Here is a 21,331-nt window from a genome sequence, read left to right on the forward strand (position 1 = left end):
CAAAAAGTAAGTATTTTGCCGAAAAAAAAACGTTGCTAGCAAAAATATAGCGTATAAAAAAGTAAAAAAAATGGTGTACTCGTTAGGTCTCTGGATCTCGTAGAACCAGAGTTATAGCCGATGAAAAATTGATTCATATTTACCAAATTTCAAATAGAATATTTCGACGTAAAATATCCAAAAAAGTAAGCACTTTTTGGGGAAAACTCATTATAACTTTTTTAAAGTGTTTAAAAAAAGCTTTATTTCTGTTTTTACAAAAACTTTCTAGCATTAAATTTAAGAAGGTTACGCTGAAAATAAAGTTGGTCCCTTTTGTTTTTGCAAAAAAAATCGGGAAGACCACCCCCTAATTAGCAACTTAAATAAAATGAATCATTACCGCTCCACAAATTATTTTACTTATGTTGTGCTTATATAATTTGTAAGTTTCATAGATTCAAAGTGCTTATTTTTGAAAAAATTTGGTTTCAAAATAAAATTTTTAAAAATTTAAATTTTGAAAAATATGTTTTTTTCAAAATAACTTAAAAATTGTTAGAGGTACCAAAAATCTTGAAAAACAAAAAAAGTCAGATTTGCTTTTCTGAATATCATATATTTTTTTGTTTTTCTGTTAGACGAAAATTTATTAAGATTTGGTGTTTCTAAATTTGCATACATTCGTGATAAGTGACTCGTTCAACCCCTTTTAACTACAGCCCTTTCAATAATAAGGACTTTGAACCGACAAAACTTACAGATCATATAAACAATATATACACGAGTCAAGAAACTTGTGAAGTCGTAACGATTAAGTTCATTTAAGATACTAATTAGGGGGTGATTTTCTCGATTTTTTTACCAAAACCAAAAGGACTAACTTTATTTTGAGCGTAACTTGTTTAATTTTGATGCTAGAATTTTTTTTATAAAACAAAAATGAAGCTTTTTTTAAACACTTTAAATAACTTTTAATGAGTTTTCCCCAAAATGTGCTTCATTTTTGGTTATTTCACGTTAAAGTATTCCATTTGGAATTTGACGAATATGAACCTATTTTTCATTAGCTATAACTCTACTTCTACTAGGTGCAGAGACGAGAGATATACACCATTTTTTTTAATTTTTTGCAGGCTACATTTTTGCTAAGAATGTTTTTTCGACAAAATTCTTACTATTTGAGTTATTTGCGAAAAACCTTCTAAAAGCGTGGTTATGTTGTTGAAAAAATGAACATATTCACTGCCAAATAACTCGAAAAGTATTGACTTAGCGAAAAAACTCTATAGAACAAAAGTTACTTAAAATTAGCCAGTCTATCCATTTCCTGACTTTCTTTGGACGAATATTTTTTTACTCCCAAAAGGGGGTGAAAACCACCCCCAGGGCAAAAGCTCATATCGGCATAATATAACTTTTTTCTTCGACTTATTATCTATGGGTATGCCAAATTTCATGTCAATCCAAGCGGTTCTTTAAAATTTAGAGGTTTTGCAATATTTTACCGTTAAAGAACGGACTAATGGAAATTAACAGAACTAAGAGTAATTAGGAGAGGCCTATGTCTCAATTTTGGACGCATATGATTGGATGATGAACAGAAAATTTTCCAGTTGTATGTAAATTTTTTCCAAATTAAAAACAACGTTTGTAATTACTTTATTTATTTTATTCATATAATGAATTGTATAGGGGTATATTATATCAATAAAAATATTTTGCATAACACAAAAATATATAAATAATAAATAAAAATTGTCTAATAGTAACAATAATGTACTGTTACATATGTTTTAAAATATCTTGTATTTCTTCGATACTCTTTCCTTTAGTCTCTGGTAAAAACATGTACATTAGAAAACAGCCAATAAAGGTGGTTGTTGCAAATAGCCACATGCACCAATGGATTCCAATAGCTTCAGATACCAAAGGATACAGGGCCATGTAGAAAGCCACCAAAGAGTACGTGGTTGTGATTATGAAAGACATAGCGGTAGATCTGAGCTCTACAGTGAACATGACACTGATCATTGCTAAAGATATTGAACCTAGTCCTAGTGAATAAAAAATAATGAATGACAATATGCTTACAAGAGGTATCCAGTGTATCTGGTTAATTAAATAGTAATCTATATGTTTCAGATAAAAAAATGTTCCCAGAATAAAAATGGAAAAACCCGTACCCATAGAAGATAACAACAATAACGGTTTTCTTCCAACTTTTTCAACTACTAATAAGGTTAAAAGGTAGCACGTTAGTTTTGTTACTCCTACACATATTGCTATGGCATTTCCTGACATATTCGATCCAGACTCATTAAAAATAGGAGCTAAGAGGGGTAGTATGACTGGCATTCCTGATAAAAACTGTGTAAACATTGGGATTATAGCCAATAATAAACCATATCTGCCCTCCTTGGTATTGAATAGCTTAATAAATTTGTTTCCATGTTGTACGTTTGTTTCTAAACCTAAACTGATGCTAAGAAAATCATTTTTTAACTCTTCATCAGTTTTGTTGCTTCTTAGTTTTCTTATAGCAAACATGCATTCCTTTTCCTTCTCGTGTTTTAGTAAAAACAATGGACTCTCAGGTACAAGAGGGAACAGCACCACAAAGGGTAATAAAGGTACTGCTAATAGAAGGGTGTACCACTGAATACTTAATAAAGGTCCAATTAGAAATGTGTACAGTTGACCTAAAGGTAGACAAACGGCCATTAGACAACCAAATTTAGCCCTATTATGATCTTCGCATATTTCAGTCAGGTACATTGGTAAGACACCCATAATCCCAGCGAAAAAGGTTAAAGTGAGTGTAAAAAAAATGATAAATTGATATATATTGTTACCAAATGCCAATGCTAACATACTAAGGAACATTGCTGATCCCATTAGGTGTATACAGCGCTTTCTTCCCAATATATCAGACAATTTTGGTAACAAAGCAGAACCAAGTAATGAGACTGCGCTCTGTGTTCCAAGCAACAACGATATTTCGAGGGTGGTAATAGGTCTGCCCAGGGGATTTTCGGCTCTGTTATTTAATTTTAGTTTTACTATAGCAGGGGAGGGCCAAACCATTGATGAGCCTCCGGAAAGCCATGTTAAAACACCTGAAAATAAAAAAAAAATTATGCTAAAATTATATTCATACTTAAATAATAAAAATAATTAAATTATAAATAAATAATCCATCTGGTTATAAATATCCCAAAGAAAAATTGAGCACTCAATACTTGGCTAACACTAATAGACAGGGTAAGAAATGAAAAGATATGTAGATTGTTAAATATGAATGATGTCTTCGAACGCATTATAAGACTTGTAGCTGCACTGGACATATATTACGAATGCGGGATGGGAGATTGACAAGAAAGATTCTGGAATGAACGCCAAGGAGTATTAAACATAGCCAGATAGCCATAGCTAATGTGTTGAGGACGTTGACCACCCCTTAAGATCTTGGCGGATATACTCGTATACTCTAGTTCAACAAAATTTTCTTAATAATCTGTTTTTAAAATTATTTCCGGACTGGAAATCGAATCGTCATATAATGGTAGTTAAAAGTACAATTTCACCCCCTCTGTGGCTCAGTGATAAGAGTGCCTACCTTTGGATGGAAAGGTCCGAATCGTCGTGAGTTCGAATCTCACCAGGGTCAGGAATATTTCGTTTATTATAAATTAATAAATGAAAATCGTTTCTGTCCTTGTGGGATCGGTACTTACCGGACGGACCGCAGACATTCGTCGAGAATGACGTCGACTTTGCCAAGTAACAAGGCACTTACTCAACACACACATACTACACATGACACTAGGTACCTAACTGCAAAAAATCACCGTACCTACCATGCCAATGGCCATTAGTTGTCGAGGCATTAGCTAAATAAAAAAAAAAGTACAATTTGAAATTCAATCACCACTGTGGCTAATCCTATATAAACATATTATTTATTTAAATTAAACAGCGAATAATAAAAGCAAAAGCAGCATTCGTTAGAATGAGACTCATTTTCAACATTTGAGAAATATATACTTAGATAGCAAGGCCTCATCATGACTACTCCACCAGAAATTCAACTTTTGATGTCTATTTACCGATCCCGTCTTCTGAGGTAGTAAAGAAATCTATACTATATTCCGCAAACAAACTATACAACCATCTCCCTTTACAACTCAAATCTGCAACATCCTTTCTCAAGTTCCGTAAAATGACAAAAGCTCATTTATCTAAAAGACCATATTATTCAGTAGAAGAGTTTCTTAATGACTAACTAAGAAATCACAGTAATGTACAAGTAACTAAAGTGTATTTATCTATATTTGGGTGTCACATACAGCAGCTTAAACTTATTAGTTCCTTTGTTTGCGTTTTATTATATTATGTTGTATGTTCAATTTTGCAATTTATAATAATTTTGCAATATATTGGTTTTTGTTTTTTTACTTTACTTTTTTACCTTGTTTATATTTTTTTTTATTGACGATTTATCTAATTTTATAAAATTGTATTTGTTATTGTTATGTATATCTTTTTCGTGACTCTATGTTAAGCTTTGTCCATAAAATTGTATAATTTTCAGTGACAATAAAGCATATTTCTATTCTATTGATAGGTTGAAAATACCGTCTGTTAAAATGCTACATATTCACAGTTCTGCTCTACGGAATGGAAGCGTGGACACTAACTGAATTACTAATGTGGAAGTCCTGCGTAGAATGGGGAAAGGGTGTTAAATTCTCATAACCATCAAAACTAAAAAATTAGAACATCTAGGAGATGTAGCTGTTAGATTGAGACATAATACGTGGGATCTCATACTAGTTAATAGATTTATTAGGCAAAAAACACTAATAGATGTGGCGATACCTATGTAGAGAAATCAAGAAATACAAATAAGGAGACGCTGGTGTTACATATGTACTCAGAAAAATCTCCAACAACATACAACAGCTGGGTCTAAGTCTAAGTAAACTAAGTAAGTCTATGTAAGGCAAAGCAGAAAGCTGTGCTACTCTAGACCAGATGCGAACGAAAAATTTTGTGAGATACTCCGATGTACCAAGTCACCGAGGACTCGACAACATGGATATCGTCCCACCAGATCTCAATACTTTTGATACCGTAGGTCAGGGGTCACCAATTAGTTTCCTTGAGGGTGCGTTTCGAAAACCTATGACACTTCCGGGGTCCGGATGTTTGCTGCCTGTGTCTGACTTTTCTGATTTGGTTTCTTTGTGGATTCTTGTTAAAAAATATCCCCTATAAACAAATCAGAAGGGTGCTGTACGAAATTTTTGGGCAGAAATTGTTTAATATTCTTTTTTAATTCAAAACATTTTTTTTTGCCCAAACTTTTTTTGCCCGCGAAAATAGGTTTTAAAGTATTTTTCGATCATCGTAAAAAATATCTGTCATTTTATTAAAACTTGAGAGTTTTCAAGCATCGCAAATGCATATTTTCGCATTTTTCAGATTTTAAATCACTTATAACTCGAAAACTATCAACTTTTAAGAAATATGACAAGAGACCTTCATTGTTTATAATTACGCAAGAAACCTAAAAATACGTTTTTTGAGGCCAAAAAGTAATTTTGAATTTGCTTAAAAAATTGTTTCACCCGGCACCCTTCCGATTTGTTTAAAGGGGACATTTTTGAACAGGAATCCGCAAAGAAATCGAGTCAGAAACATTTTTCATACGAAAGTGGCCTCACACATGGACTAATATGGAAAGGAAAACTAATAATATCTGATTGTTTTTTGGTTACTGTATACTTTTCTGTAAGTTTTCCTGTGACAATAAATAAAATATAAACTCATTGTGTATTGTTTTAATGTTATTATCAGTATATTTTGAAAACAGCAGTATTGTAAATTGTTAGAGAATATTTTAAAAATTAGGAATTTAAATTTTAAATGCTAATGAAATTTTTAGACTTTAGACTTAGAAACTGAGCAATTTAAAATTAATAATCATGGTACAAAATGCTAATTAACATGTTATCTTTTCTACATTAGTTTCAATGCAAGGTGTTTTTTGCAAACTTAAATCTGAAAATTATTTTAACTAAATGAACATCTGAAAAGTACTCCTACTTACTTAGTAGAGAGGAAATTAATATAAAAAAGCACTTGAAAATTTTACATTACAGCTTACTTAATTTCAAAATTAATTATTAATAAGTATAACAATAAAGGGGACAAAGCTTTACAAAATTAAATTATCAGAGAGAAAAATGACGTTTTTTATGTACAACCTGTCTGAAGTTTGGAGTGAGTTTAGTGCAACTGAGTCTCATTAGGGAGTTGAGATATTCATCTATTAAGTGAGATCTCTACCGATTTTTAATAAAGATCATTCTTGATAAAGCGGCTTCGCACACAGAAGTTGAGCCAAACATAGTACACAATTTCATGGCCAAACATTGTCAAAATTGCCAAACACTAGGTATATTCTGAATTTATTGACGGTCCGCACAAAACTAGCTCACGGTCCGGTTGCGGCCGTGGTCCGCTAATTGGTGATCCCTGCCGTATATATTTGCGAAGAGTTAATTTTCCCCTTAGAAGCAGGCCGTATATCTAAATCTAAGGCTATTTATTACTTACTAGTATATTCTACTAAAATTGTCAAATTTATAAAATAAATATATTTACTAGTTATCATGGTAAAATAAAGAAACCGGGTATCCTTTTTCTGATCCTTTATATTCTTCAGTTGTTCTTGTCTCACGGGTACATATTTTACTTGTAAAAGCTCATAGTCCGCCACATTGGGATTATTTGCTAATGTTTCATTCATTATATTGATCCTAAAACAATTAAGATACTTGACATAATCTTATGAAAAATAATGTTGGAAACAACAAAAAAAGAAATCGATTAGAAAAGGTTAAAGGGCTGCGTCAAGGAGATTCATTCTGCAAAGTGAGTCTTTAACCCGGCATCCGACAGGTGAATTTTTGTCCCACACAAAGACAGGTGGGGTGTGACAAACCCCAGCAATTGAAAGAGTTATATAATCTCAAAAAATATCTTTATGTTTAGTTTTCTGTGATATTTGGAAGGTCAACATCTTGAAGCTGGTCAGGATAATCACTGTTTACATTAATATTGTCTATTTCTTCACTTATTTCCGAATCACTCTTGTCAATACATTTGTCACTGTCTGCTTCATCCCATAAGGCCTGAAGGCGTGCTTGTTCTCGTTCGTAATTAATTTTAGCTTAAACTCATAAAAAAAATATGTTAAAACCTATAATAAGTATTATTCACTTATTTATACTTGCTTATTTATAGGAGTAAAACAAAATAATAACAATTCTGCAGAAGGTACAAAATCCGAAACTTGGTGTGTTATCACTTTCAATCTAAAAATATTTGCTGAAACAAAATAGACGACTAAATCTATGTGTAATAGCATAGATGAATATAGACCATAGAAAGCTATCTAGCTGCTACTGCTACTACATGCAATATTTCTTTATGTTTTAGGCGCTTCAGTATTGTTAGGGTGTACTACACCACACAAAAATTCGAAATTTTGTAACCTCTAAACCTATTTCCCCCTATATTGATTGAAAATGAATCGTACCGCATGGGAAAAGATATAGCGGACGGACTATATCTAGCTGCTACTGCCACTACATGCAATATTTCTTTATGTTTTAGGCGCTTAGTGTTGTTGGGGTGTACTACACCCCACCTGTCGGATTCCGGGTTAATTAGATATAATAAACAGTTTACTAATTAGAATATAAAAGAAAAAAAATAAAACGAACGTCAGTAGATTAGCTAACAGAACCTATACTCGTAATAATAATTAAAAGAAGCTAACGAGAGGGTTATATACTAGCCCTATTACGAAAAACTGTGTATGTAGAGAGCCATAAAAACTTGTTAGTTCTGCAGACCTTACCTGGACAATGGAACAGGACTTATCAAAAAACAAAATAAATAGAATATTGGTATGTCGGTGTATAATAAAATATAGTCATGACTAGTTCGCGCTCTCTACCCATTCTGTGCAGAACTTTTCGTGGGTAACTTTGTCTATTCAGGAAATCCTTAACATGCGACTATTTCACTACATTTCAAATGCTTTGAGTCTCTTCAGTGATGCTTCAGTTAAGCTCTACTCCATATAAAGGAGCGAATACTACATACTATTTCTATAAACGACTTCTACGTCCAATTTTATATTGTGACTCTTAACCCCTTCGGTACGGTGATGCACCCATGTGCATCATGCTTGACGGTCCGCTCAGTACGGTGATGCACACGGGTGCATCATGAGTTTCATCATGAGATGATGCCATTCCAAAAATAGAAATTCCAGTAATAAAAGACCAAGAATCAAAGAAACTTTTGGATATATGGAAATTATAAAACTATGAGTCAAGTCCGTCATAAAGGCCTATGTAATGCCTCTCTTTAAAGGAACTTTATTAACATATATTTCCCCCTTACTCTGTATTACAGATCCAAGGTAGTAAAAACTATTACTTTTCATAATGACTACACTACGTAAGAGATCATTTTATTTGTAGAAACTATCTGAACATTTAAAATACTCTGTTTTGTCAGTCATAAACCTTTTTCCTTAAAAGCTTGCGTTCACTCTTCCAGTTTTTTTTCTAAGTCACTTTTACTATTTCCTACTAAAACTATATCATCAACACGCCTAAAGTAACATAGTACATTCTTTGCGGAATGGGACGTTTCATCGCCGCCGGTTCATCGCCGCCGTTTCGATGCCGCCGGTTCATCGCCAGTCCATTTCATCTACGGCCGTTTCATCGCCGGCCGTTTCATCGCCAGTTAGTCAGTTGATCTTGTATTATGGGAGATGACATGATACGACGTTAAATTCAGTTAAAAACTTATAACAAATAAATAGATAAAAAATATTATTATATTAATTTACTGTTCTATTTCTACTTCCCCTAAATTTGATACTAAACAGTATTAAATTTGTAGTGTTAAATTATATTTTATATTTAAAAGTTTAAAAGTCTATTAAAAGATTAAGTATGGCAACGGGAATGGTCATATCTCGCATTTCCTAGAATTCCTAATTAATACTAAAAATAAATAATAAATGTAACTGTCGAAAATTGGTCGAAAATCTGGAAATATATCAGTTAACGATTAACTGACTGGCGATGAACCGGCGGCATCGAAACGGCCGGCGATGAATCGGCCGGCGATGAACTGGCGGCATCGAAACGGCGGCGATGAACTGGCGGCGATGAACCCGGTCTAGGACGTTTCATCGCCGCCAGTTCATCGCCGCCGTTTCGATGCCGCCAGTTCATCGCCGGCCGATTCATCGCCAGTCAGTTAATCGCTAACTGATATATTTCCTAATTTTCGACCAATTTTCGACAGTTACATTTATTATTTATTTTTAGTATTAATTAGGAATTCTAGGAAATGCGAGATATGACCATTCACGTTGCCATACTTAATCTTTTAATAGACTTTTAAACTTTTATAATATAAAATATAATTTAACACTACAAATTTAATACTGTTTAGTATCAAATTTAGGGGAAGTAGAAATAGAACAGTAAATTAATATAATAATATTTTTTATCTATTTATTTGTCATAAGTTTTGAACTGAATTTAACGTCGTGTCGTGTCATCTCCCATAATACAAGATCAACTGACTAACTGGCGATGAAACGGCCGGCGATGAAACGGCCGGCGATGAAATGGACTGGCGATGAACCGGCGGCATCGAAACGGCGGCGATGAACCGGCGGCGATGAAACGTCCCATTCCGGCTTATACATGTTGTTTTTTACACGCTGTTTTTATTTTTGGTAAAAAAGGGTAGTTTTCACCCCTTAAAAATAAAGAACGCACATTGTAGTCATATCACTTTTGAAGAGGAGGGCAAGATGAGCTTACTTGCAAAATTTCATCTAAATCGAAGCAGTTCTTTAGAATTTATAGGTTTTGCAATATTTTACCGTTAAAGAACGTACTAACAGGGAATATTACCCTGTAGTTTCGCTGTTGTCTGATCCAACAACAACTGGATATCTTAATATAAGTACTTAATTTTATTGAAGGGAATGAAAAAAATTAAACTTACTTGTCAGAGAGGGGCAAAGCAAATATTCATAGGCCCAGAACCTTTCGTTGGCATGGCAAAGGCATAGCCAAAATAACTAAATAGGACAAGGTGTAATGGATGAAACGTAGCCACTCGAACAAAATTCTAAGCTTTTATACATTAACCCATTGGCTGAAAATCACACAACACGCGCCAACGCGTGAAGTGGTTACTTCAATCAGGTGCCGTTCACGCGCCAGCGAGTGAGACGGTGACTTCAGTTAGGTGCCGTTCAATAAACTGGCACCTAGCCAAGTTACATCCTCTTCGATTGGAAGGGAATGGGTTAACCTTCGAAAAACAGATTCAAAGATCTACTAGGTATTAATAATAAAAGTGATATGTAAATACAAAAATAATGTCGTTAGGTCTTCTAAGAGGATACTGTCGCCTCAAGGGATACATGTATACGATAGGACGAACAGAAAGTGTTGGTTGTAGATTTTGTGAGGCTAAAGACGATATGGCGAAACACTTTCTGTGCAACTATCCAGGGTTGAATAATTGGAGCCCTCCGGCTTTATAGAAGTGTCACGAATGACCATAACAGACTTGTTAAAAATGCTGGGATGAAAGGGCCAATTTACACAGGAGACAAGCTACAATAGACCTTTTAGATATAGTTGAAGTGTCGTTCAGCACCCATTCATATTAAACCTAACTAAATAGAAAGATGTGGGGTGAGACAGGGATGCATGTTGTCGCCAATTCTTGTAATACCTACTCGGAAAATATCTTGAAAAAAGCTGTTGAGGGTGAAATAGATGAAATAAAATTAAATGGAGTTCCCCTTAATAACATTGAATATGCGGATGACACTGTCATCTGGCATTATGTCAGAATAGCGGAGTTTGGGCAAAAATACGGTCTAACAATGAACGTCAAGAAGACGAAATATATGAGAATATTATCGAAAACGCAAAAAAGTAACGAGAATCATTTCATAAACGGAACCAATGTCGAACGAGTAGACCAATATGCATATCTTGGAATAGTTATCAACTCCACAGGTTATAGCCGGCAGGAAATCAAAATCATTAATAGAAAAGGATATATCAAATTTTAACAAAATGAGAAAAGTGCTTTGCACAAGAGATTTGAGGTAGGTGCTAAGACTTAGGTTGGCTAGATGCTACGTTTTCTCGACATTGTTTTATGGAATGAAAGCTTGGACCTTGAATGCGGCATCAATGAAAACACTAGAATTTGTCGAGCTGTGGGTGTACAAAAGAATTCTGAAAATAACATGGACAGAACACCCAAGTAGAACAATAGAAACATTTTAGTTTTATTTAAGGTTTATAAAGGTTGTATTGTGGTAAATAAGAAGATAATGGTTTTAAAGTTACCTTGTAGATATACTGCCAGAACTTTAAAATTGTTAAGCATTTGTCACAAGTTTTAAAGTATCTAATACGAGTATCAAATAAGACTAATTAATCTTAATAGATAATAATTTGTCTTATTGTAGTTTTAAAATGGTTTATTCTCAGTTCACTTTAAAACTAATCCGTTTTATTAAGAACTTCCGGACTGTTTGGTTTTATTAGATTCTAGTTTGTTACCTTTTAGTATTATTTCAGTTTAAAGGTTCTCCTTTAATGACTAAATAAACCTATTATTAAAACTACTTGATCTCAAGACTATTATGACAGTAAAACATATGCCTTAAAACTATATTTTTAGTTTTCTTTAAAGCTGCTTTCTTAAAAGAAATTAGTAGGCTATATTAAAACCAAACGCTCTTAACTGAATCAATTTGGTTATCGTAAAGACTAAGCAATGCTTCTTGTTAGAAAAAATAAAACTAAACTCTTCTCCTCTTCTTTCATGTGCAAAATGGTCGGCCTTTAGTTTTAGAGCGAAATAGTGGTGTAGTGTGTTGTAAAAAGTGGAAGTACAGTTAGTATGGAAGAAATAAATAGCAACTACTTCAAAATATAAACGAAGTGGTAATTTTAAAAGAAAAATACAACACACACAGTACTGCGACGTCTCGATTTTAGGTTAGATTCACATTAAAACCGAGTTTCATTATTGACAGCAGCATTAAAACTAAACGGATTTAATTCCAAGACAACTTTACTTTTATGTAGGATATATGCTCCTGAAAAGGTATAAAATAAAACCATTTGATCTTAACAATTCTCTGTCGATAGACTAAATAGTTTTTTTGGATTTCGGCGAAAATTATAAATAAGCGAGTTAAAGACCTAAATTCGATTTAATTTAACATTAAAATTGTAAAATAAATTATTTTTCTTTCAAATTAATATGTTTCGGATTTAAATCGTTCTATTATTTAATCGCCAAAAGTCAGAAATTTTAGGCCGCGTGAGTTATTTGAGATTTGTTCGATTTGACGATAAGGACACGAGGTCTAAACGAATAAGGAACGACAAAATAGCAGCAATACGCGATGTGTGGAATCAAGTCAACCAAAACTTTCAGAAATACTATTTACCAGGAAAAAACATAACGGTAGATGAGCAACTTGTTCCGTATCGAGGTAGGTATCCTTTCAAGCAGTATATGCCTAAAAAGCTAGATAAGTATGGCATGAAAATATGGTGTGCCTGTGACTAATTTTTCAAGTAGATCGCACCCTCGAGGTAGACCGCATACTATAGTAGCACCTTTTTTTAATCTAGACAATTTAAATTTAACTTTAATAAAAAATCAAAAAAGAATATTAGAAATATATGGGTAAATATGAATAGTACATTCAAGAACAGTGGTGGGCCCAACGGACCCGAGTTACCCGGTTACGTAAGTAAAATGCGTTGCCCGGATAAGGGTTAAAGAATCATTTAATATTGTTAATTGTCTTTAAAAGTCTCCAGTTAAGAAACCTTTTTAATTTTGCTATAAAACTGACTGCACTTAAGGTGTCTTTCAACATGGTTTTATTGTTTAAGGAAACAAAGTTTTAAGAAGGTTTTTATTTTTGGTTTTATTGACCTATTTCAGAGTGGGCCCTTTTAGGCTGAAAACAGTTTTATTGCAACCTTAAGGTTTACTTTAAAACCAAATGGTTTTAATTTTAGTTTTATTCTAAAGTTTTAAAGCATCCTTAAAATACTTAATAAACAAAGAGACAGCTGAATAAAAAAATTGAAATCTTAAATGCCATCAAAACAAGAAAATTAGAATATCTCGGTCATATTACATGTGGAAAGAAATACAACTTGCTCCAATTGCTTATACGGGAAAATATTCAAGGTAAAAGAAGCATAGGGAGACTCAGAATATCGTGGCTGCGCAACCTGAGAGAATGGTAGGGATGTACATCAAATGAACTTTTCAAAGAAGTCGTCACTAAAGTCCGAATAGCTACGATGATTGCCGACCTCCGTCGTGGAGATGGTACTTAAAGAAGAAGAAATAGAAAGGGATCAAAAACAGTCAACGGAGCAAAAAACAGAAAAAATGTAGTAATTGGCGACTGTTAAATTTATACTTCAAGGGATAATTTATCCAAAGACGTGAGAATCCTGATGTACATCATATTGATGCTCCTCGTCGTAAATATTGTGGTGGACCTCTAGAAAGAATAGTGGGAATAGCTGAAGAAAATATTAACTAATGAGATGCCAGCAACAAATAACAGAAAATGTTACATGTTTTTAATTTAGAAATATATCAACATACGAACAATATATCAATTTTAAATCAAAGTAGATAATTATTAAAGTCGCATATAAGATCGAAATAGCAATATTATGACTATCAACCAGATTATCACAGACAGCACATACAGATGAGTCCACGAGTCTTTACCCGTGCGTCATCATTTAAGGCATACGAAATAAGTCGGAAATTTACTAATAGACCAGTGCAGATAGCTCTAAAATGGACCAAAAAAATAAAAAATTAATAGCAGGATGAGACCAATTCCAAATGAAAGTACACATATTAGATAACATGTGGAACATTTTTCACCAAATCTGGATGAGGGGAACATGGGTTGGGGGAGCGTTTTTAGGGGTAAAAACGGTTAATTACGATTTGCGGCAAAACGGCACATCCTATCGAAAAAAGTTAAATTGCAAAGTTGTAGGCAATAAAAAGATCTACAACTTTTGTAAATAAACATTTTTCACATAACCTCAAAATATCCGAGAAAATCGGAAAATTCGATGCTTTTGATTTTATTTTTTTTCTCACTGAAAAAAAAAATTTTTACCAAATATGGTGGAAACTTACCTCTTTCTGTCCCAAATACGCTGTAATTTTTCTGTGTAAAAGTATTTTTTTAAACTCTTGTTTTTTATGTTTAAGGGAAAATGTAAGCATTTTTTTAATTGAAAAATCTCCCGAAATTTTTTTAGCTTTTTTAAAGAAGTTGGCATTTTTTTGTTTAGTGAAACCTCTATTTTCTGATGGTGTAAAAAATATATACGTTACTGTGGAAAATTTTGTCACAAATGGCAAAAATCGGAAATTTATTTTCAACGTCTCACCATTTTCAGATTCTCAGACGTAATATAAGTTGCATAGCGAGCAGGAACCAACGAACCTCTGTTAAAAATTTACTACACTAATGCCGTTGTATGTGATTTTTAATTTTGTGAATAAATTATAGTTAAAAAAAATAAAAAAACACGCTTTTAAAGCACTACAATTTAAAAATAAAATATTACTAGCTTTAATTTTAAAAGTTATTTTTAAATTCTTAGTGCTTTAAAAGCGTGTTTTTTATTTTTTTTAAACTATATATTTTTTTTAAAAAGTCAGCCTACTTACCTATAAACTACATTTTTTTTAAACTTTCTTCTCATGAACGAAAAAAGTTTTTTACATTTTTTAACGAAAAAGTTTATTTAATACAGAAGAAAATAATTATTATAATTTTAATGGCCAATTTTTCATCAATTAATTAAGTTTTTGCTTCTTTCTTCATCACATTCGGTAATGCTTACAGATTCTGCAGTTTCCTTTAAATCTTCTAGACCATCATGGTCTTCGTCTACATTTTCTTCATTTGGCGTTGGTTTCTCATCCATAATGTCATCATATTCATTTATATAAAAAAAAAGGTTTTTCGACATTAGAGCATTCATCAGAAGTACAATTTGAACATAAATTGGTACATTTCAAACCATGCTTTCGGCACCCACATTTTTGACTATTGCATCCAGTCTCACAGCTGCAGCAAATACTTTTTAGTAATATTTCTGGAATTAATTCTGCATTTGTGAATATGGGCACAAATAAATTTCCGATTTTTGCCTTTTGTGACAAAATTTTCCACAGTAACGTATATATTTTTTTACACCATCAGAAAATTGAGGTTTCAATAAATAAAAAAAATGCCAACTTCTCTAAAAAAGCTAAAACAATTTCGGGAGATTTTTCAATTGAAAAAATTCTTACATTTTCCCTTAAACATAAAAACAAGAGTTTTAAAAAATACTATTATACAAAAAAATTACAGCGTGTTTGGGACATAAAGAGGTAAGCTTCCACCATATTTGGTAAAAAAAATTTTTTTTTTCAGTGAGAAAAAAAATAAAAATAAAATCAAAAACATCGAATTTTCCAATTTTCTCGGATATTTTGAGGTTATGTGAAAAATGCTTATTTACAAAAGTTGTAGATCTTCTTATAGCCTACAACTTTACCTTTTAACTTTTTTTGATAAGATATGCCGTTTTGCCGCAAATCGTAATTAACCGTTTTCACCCCTAAAAGCGCTCCCCCAACCCATGTTTCCCTCATCCAGATTTGGTGAAAAATGTTCCACATGTTATCTAATATGTGTACTTTCATTTGGAATTGGTCTCATCCTGCTATTAATTTTTTATTGTTTTTTTGCTATTTGCACTGGTCTATAAAAGCAACAACAAGTGACAGAAAGTTCGCGGTGTGCAAGTACTAGGGCTTTTCATCGATTGTCATTTGTTTCGAGCTTCTGTCATATGTTGTATAGTCTGTGTATAATATTAATATACACGGATTATACGACATTTGACAGAAGCTCGAAACAAATGACTGTGAATGAAAAGCCCTCTTGAAAGGGAATTGAGAAACGATCGTGCGCGAATAGCGGAGAAATAATGCAACTTTCTTAAATAATTCATACTGTCAATTGAAATTGTCAAATTGACATACATTTCATATCTATTGTCATTGGAGAAGAAAAATTATATGTTGCTTCACAATATTGATATAATATGCAATTATTATATAAAGGTAAATTTAATTAATTGTATTTTGCTTGCAGTACTGCATTTTAATAACTAATTTTATTTACTACATACAATTGTTTACGTTTTCATAACATATCTTGAATCTTATTTTTTCTTCTTATTATTTTTTGGACTATGGCCTTGACAATTATCCAGTAACCAGGATTAATATAATTGGCCAATATAATTAAAAGTGCGAATAAAGTTGCAGAGCGTAGAAATAGGTGTCGCTTTGCCGAACTTGCACGGTCCGAATACCGAATAAAATTTGACGTTATCAAATAAATAGAATGTCAAATTTAAGTACTGCTTTAAAATTTTGGTGCATAATTACAGCTACATTTGAAGTAGCCTAGTGAATTATTTTATTATCATTGATTAATAAATAAATAAATAAACAATTTATAAAAAAATTCAATAACATATTTTTTTTGTTATTTTATTCACTGTGGCGGAATATTAAACACAAGCATTCCTTAACTGTGTCAATGAGGTTATTGTCCTTTTCATGAGCATTTTTCAGTGCGTAACAAATGATAGGAAAAAGGGTAAGTCCGTGATAATACACATTTATGACATTTATTCTAACATGACATTTTAGTTAAATCTGACAGTTGTCACATTTTATTTTCAATTTGGAATAAAAACAAATCAAATGTGTTTCTTACATTTATAAAATGGTATTTTCTTTGATTTGTATAGTCTTATAAATTATACAGATTATATTTGTAATATTATTATCTAATTAAAAAAAAATATTTTTTTTATTATGGCGCCATCTATCGACAACTAGAATAACTAGAATAAATGTTGTAAATGTCTGTAATCCCGGACGTGCCTTTTTTTCTGTCACATACAATTTAATGCGTTAGAAAGAAATCGAAAAACTGTGACGCACTGAAAGATGAGCATGAGAAAAAGAATAGCTTTGTACGCTTGCAAAATTAATCGTAAACTCCAATATAAAATTAGTTGTGAAGACAACTGTTTGTATACTATAAAAAACTTCAAAATGCAAAAATTCGACAAAATAACAGCAAAATATTCAACAAACTGACAGCCACAAAAGTAAACAAACCAAAACGTCAGAAATTGTACTTAAAATATGTGAAAACATCTCCAATCGTCATTTTTTGTACCTATCTCTTTTCAATGTACTGAGTCTAGATCGTTCATAAAAATAACATGTGTTTTTTACTTAATAACAGGCGGTGGCTGACTTGCCATTAGTTTCATGGGTGAAAGAGAATGATGCTAGATAAAAAGTATGTATTTTATCTCGCCAGGTAATAATGACGCACGGATAAAGACTCGTTCACTGAAGTGTAAATAAGGTTTGAAAGTTTTATAACAAAAATTAAGTAAATTGAACTACATACTTACCAGTTACAACTGCAAAATACAGAAATAGGGTATCCGGCTTTTTTCTACCAACATTTTGATCATCTTCGTACTTCATATTTTTTAGGTGTAGATGTTTCTGTGTCAATAATGTCTTTGTCTGTTATGGTTTTATGTTTCATACTTAATAAAATAAAACATTTACATTACAATAAAATTTATCTCATACGTCTACAATTTACTTGAAGATTTTATCATTAGATATCAATGATTAACCAATCAGCATAATGATATACAAATAATATGAATGGTATTGTTGTTAATTTATTTAAATTGTATAAAAATGCAATACTTATACAATATGCATCAAATACTTAAACGCCGTTGATGGATACCCGATACCTAGGAAACCTAGGAAACGCCGATACCTAGGAGCAATGAATGGACCTTGCCAATGAATTTTACTTTTAATTTTATTCTATGAATCCTATGCACTAGTTCCAAATTCATGATTTAGCCATGATAAGGACAAGTCCTTATCCCTTGTCATACTGCTCACTCATAGGCGGTTCAAACACCAGCGTATGCCAGTGTTTAGCCTCAGATGCTTATTAGAATTTTAAACTGCTGCGTTAGCTTTTTTGTTTTTCCGTTCACCGTGGTTTGAACTTACATATCTCACAACGAAGTGCGGGAGACCTCCTGTCCTGCTTGGCTATCTGATCGACAAAGGAGAAATATACAGGTTAACACTAGAAAATCTGGCTTAACATACCTACCTAGAAAGCCCGAAGGGAATATTTTGGCCCCACGTTCTTTAATCACTTAAAAGTCAGTTTAAAGAAATTAAATCTACTAAACTAAATCTCTAGTTTTTACTTTCATTGCTTAACACATTCGTTGCCTATCAAAAACATTCGGAATACCATAGAGTTTGCAGTTTTTGATATTTGCCACACATTGCCTTGTTACAGCCGTGGCAATGATTGGAAGTATGATTTCCTTTACAAAATATTTTCAACTGATATTTTTTTCGTTTTTGGATTGTAACAGTGATAGTTGTTGGTGGACCTGGTGTTGCTAGGCGTAGTTCCAGATTTCGGGAGGCAAGGTATGGGCCCATAATTCTTCACGCAGCCGAATAATAAACTTAAGAGAATTGAGTCTACTTCCAGTTATTTCTTTATGAATAATCCATGCATTTATTGCTTCCAAGTCAAGAGTATTATAAAACACGTACATAGGCCATCGTCTTGAAGTTACTTTTGTAGTATAAAGACGCATCATTTGGTCCTCTGCACCAACAATTGCATCTTTGTGTTCACCAACAATTGTATCTTTATTACGTAGATGATCAGTACCAGTATAAGGGTAACCATTTACAATGAACATACATTAATATAGTTTTACCCACCCGACAAGAATTTGAAAGAAAGTCTCGTCGAATTTCCCAGAAAACGATAACAACTTACACAGGGTCAATTTGGTCCCTTTAGACTTCTATGGTAGATTTGTTAGAAAAACCATTTAATAAGGGACACCGCACACATCTTATGGAAAATATAATGTCACTCAAATTCAATAAAATTTACATCAATAGATGCGTCCTAACCAAGACTGGCCTGGGGATCACTCGGAAAACTGTCTTATATTCCAAAGAACAGAAAATACCCGCAATACCTAAAAACAAGAGTATTCAATCAATGTATACTCCCTGTTCTAATACATGGCTCTCAGACATGGACGTTTACAAAAGAAAATATGGAAAAAATAGCAAAGACAGAAATATCCATGGAAAGACAAATGCTGAACATTAACCTATCAGACAGGAAAATAAACGAATGGATCCGTAACAAAACAAAAGTTAAATATGTCTCTACCCAAGTATATAAATCAATCGGTTTTAAAACGTCTTACGACGTTGTCCGATGCCTAATTTCCATGACACTCTATCATCCCATTGGCCCTCTCTAAGATCTCTTGCGCTCATCGCCTTCGTTACTCCCTCTCTCCAAGATTTCTTGGGTCTTCCTCTCTTTCTGCGGTTTGGTGGTACCCATTGCATAATTATTTTAGGGAGTCTTGAGTTATCCATCCTCTGGACGTGTCCGTACCATATCAGCTGTTTTCTTTCTATGTCTGTTGTTAGAGAGCCGTCAACCCCCATTCGCTGTCTTATCTCATCATTACGTATTCTCTCTCTGCGTGACACTCCTACTGATCTTCTAAAAGCGTCCATTTCTACTGCCTCCAGTTTTCTTCTGTTGTTTTCGGTTATCCGCCAAGTTTCTGCTCCGTACAATAGACTGCTTTTAATAAGAGATTCGTAGATATTGTGTTTTCTTCTTTTTCCTATTTCATGATTCCACAGTACGCTGTTTAGACAACCTATTGTTTTTCTGGATTGTGTTATTCTTCTCTTTATTTCTTCATCATCTTTCCCCGTTGTGTCAAAAAACGATTCCTAGATATGTGTAATGGTCGCAGGGCATGATGATTTCATTATTTTCTAATGTGATGTTCGATAGTTCGGTACCTATTGGCAGGTGTTTTGTTTTTTCTGTATTAATTTCTAGTCCCCACTTTCTATATTCTTCTTGTAATTTCCTTGCCATGTACTCTAAATCATCTTTATCGTTTGCTATAACAACCTGGTCATCAGCAAACTGCAATGTATATAAGCAAATCTCTCCAAGGTCTACGCCCATGCCTCTGCATTTTCGTTTCCACTCTTTCAATGCTTTTGCAACATATATTTTAAATAAGGTCGGTGATACACAACACCCCTGACGTAGACCTTTATTAACCAGGAAGCTTTGCGATAATCTGTTTCCAGTTTTTATTTGTGATGTTGACCCTTCATACAAATTTCTTAAGGCTTTTATTAAGGTGACACTAATATTCGTCTGTCGTAACACGTTCCAGAGTTTGTTTACAGGAGCTGTATCGTACGCCTTCTGCAAGTCAATAAACATGAGGTGGGTTTCTTGATTTGTGCTTAATTTTTTTTCTATTAGTGGTTTGTGGCAGAAGATATTATCAGTACAGCTTCTTCCTGTTCGAAAACCGGATTGTTCTTCTTCCTCTTGGTCTTTGTACTCCTTCTCAATGCGGTCTCTAATTATTCGTCCATACAAACGGCTGAATGTACTAGTCACTGATATCCCTCTATACTTTTCACATTTAAGCTTATCTCCTTTCTTATGGATCGACGAAATATAAGCAATTTTCCACTCGTCGGGTACGGGAGAACCATTTATAAATTGATTTATGCACCAAGTGACGGTTTCAAACAATTTTTGTGATCCACATTTTATTAGTTCAGCTGGGATATCCCCTGGTCCTGGAGACCTACTCTACCCAAGTATCAAAGCTTAAATGGAAGTTCGCCGGACACACCCTACGGCAGAAGGATGAAAGATGGACTAAGATGATTATACATTGGAAACCGTGGAACCACAAACGAAAAAGGGGAAGGCCACAGATGCGATGGTCGGATGACCTGAAGAAACACACTGGGTCAAATTGGATGCAAATTGCCCAAGATAGAGAGGCATAGAAGAAGGAAGAGGAGGCCTATATCCAAGGATAGATGTTTAGGGCTGATTAGATAGATAGATAATTGCGTCCTGATATTTCAATAATTTGATACCAGTGCGCCAACTCTGTATTTTGATTAA

General features: G+C 33.2%; 1 protein-coding gene across 3 annotated transcripts in view; it reads right to left on the minus strand.

Annotated features, from left to right (window-relative positions):
* The window catches only part of LOC126882816 (facilitated trehalose transporter Tret1-like), a 40,706-nt gene extending 22,841 nt beyond the window's left edge, over nt 1–17,865 (minus strand). The window contains exons 1-3 of one of the 3 annotated variants that reach the window (XM_050647900.1): nt 17,694–17,820; nt 6,652–6,806; nt 1,641–3,098 (exon numbers count right to left, since the gene is read on the minus strand). In XM_050647900.1, coding sequence (XP_050503857.1) covers nt 1,765–3,098; nt 6,652–6,796 — 1,479 coding nt within the window. In that variant the 5' untranslated portion in view covers nt 6,797–6,806; nt 17,694–17,820 and the 3' untranslated portion in view covers nt 1,641–1,764. Of the gene's footprint in view, nt 1–1,640; nt 3,099–6,651; nt 6,807–17,693 lie in introns of those variants that run through there. The other 2 variants (XM_050647903.1, XM_050647902.1) reach the window with 2 other exon arrangements.
* Between the last annotated feature and the right edge of the window lie 3,466 nt (nt 17,866–21,331).

This window comes from Diabrotica virgifera, chromosome 3 (assembly GCF_917563875.1).
Source record: "Diabrotica virgifera virgifera chromosome 3, PGI_DIABVI_V3a".
In the NCBI taxonomy this organism is placed as follows: domain Eukaryota; kingdom Metazoa; phylum Arthropoda; class Insecta; order Coleoptera; family Chrysomelidae; genus Diabrotica; species Diabrotica virgifera.